The sequence below is a fragment of the Mus caroli genome, chromosome X (genome assembly GCF_900094665.2).
Source record: "Mus caroli chromosome X, CAROLI_EIJ_v1.1, whole genome shotgun sequence".
Classification (NCBI taxonomy): Eukaryota; Metazoa; Chordata; class Mammalia; order Rodentia; family Muridae; genus Mus; species Mus caroli.
Genome location: NC_034589.1, coordinates 144,198,410 through 144,199,305, shown reverse-complemented (window position 1 = coordinate 144,199,305; position 896 = coordinate 144,198,410). Strand labels below are relative to the sequence as shown.

Sequence of the window (896 nt, the reverse complement as noted above, 5' to 3'; positions counted from 1 at the left end):
TGAACTAATCAGTACCCCCAGAGCTCATATCTCTAGCTGTATATGTAGCAGAAGATGGCCTAGCTGGCCATCACTTGGAAGAGGGGCCCCTTGGATCTGCAAACTTTATATGCCCCAGTACAGGGGAATGCCAAGGCCAAGAAACAGGTGTGTGTGGGTAGGGGAGCAGGGCGGAGGGAGGGTATAGGGAACTTTCGGGATAGCACTTGAAATGTATATAAAGAAAATATCTGATATTGGAAGAGGTGAGTCCGGTCTCAAAATTGAGGGCCATGATCCAAAGTAATCAGAGTAGCTGAGGAAACTGTTTATTGGTGGTCTGAGCTTTGAAACCACAGATGATAGCTTAAGAGAACATTTTGAGAAATGGGCACACTTACGGACTGTGTGGTAATGAGAGATCCCCAAACAAAACATTCCAGAGGCTTTGGTTTTGTGACCTACTCTTGTGTTGAAGAGGTAGATGCTGCAATGTGTACTTGGCCACACAAGGTTGATGGGCATGTGGTGGAACCAAAGAGAGCTGTTTCTGGAGAGGATTCTGTAAAGCCTGGTCCCCCTTTAACGGTAAAGAAAATTTTTGTTGGTGGTATTAAAGAGGATACAGAAGAATATAACCTGAGAAACTACTTTGAAAAATATTACAAGGTTGAAACCATAGAGGTTATGGAAGACAGGCAGAGTGGGAAAAACAGGGGATTTGCTTTTGTAACTTTTGATGATCATGGCACAGTTGATAAAATTGTTGTTCAGAAATACCACACTATTAATGGGCATAACTGTGAAGTGAAAAAGGCCCTTTCTAAACAAGAGATGCAGTCTGCTGGATCACAGAGAGGTCGTGGAGGTGGATCTGGCAATTTTATGGGTCGTGGAGGAAACTTTGGTGGAAGAGG

The 896-nt window shown here is 43.8% G+C and overlaps 1 protein-coding gene across 2 annotated transcripts in view; it reads left to right on the top strand.

Moving 5' to 3' along the window:
* The first annotated feature begins 378 nt into the window (after positions 1–378).
* LOC110287357 (heterogeneous nuclear ribonucleoprotein A3-like) overlaps positions 379–896 on the top strand; it is a 1,724-nt gene continuing 1,206 nt past the window's right edge. For both annotated transcript variants that reach the window (XM_021154005.1, XM_021154003.1), the window contains exon 1: positions 379–896. This exon is cut by the window's right edge. In XM_021154005.1, the coding sequence (XP_021009664.1) occupies positions 394–896 (503 nt within the window). In that variant the 5' untranslated portion in view covers positions 379–393.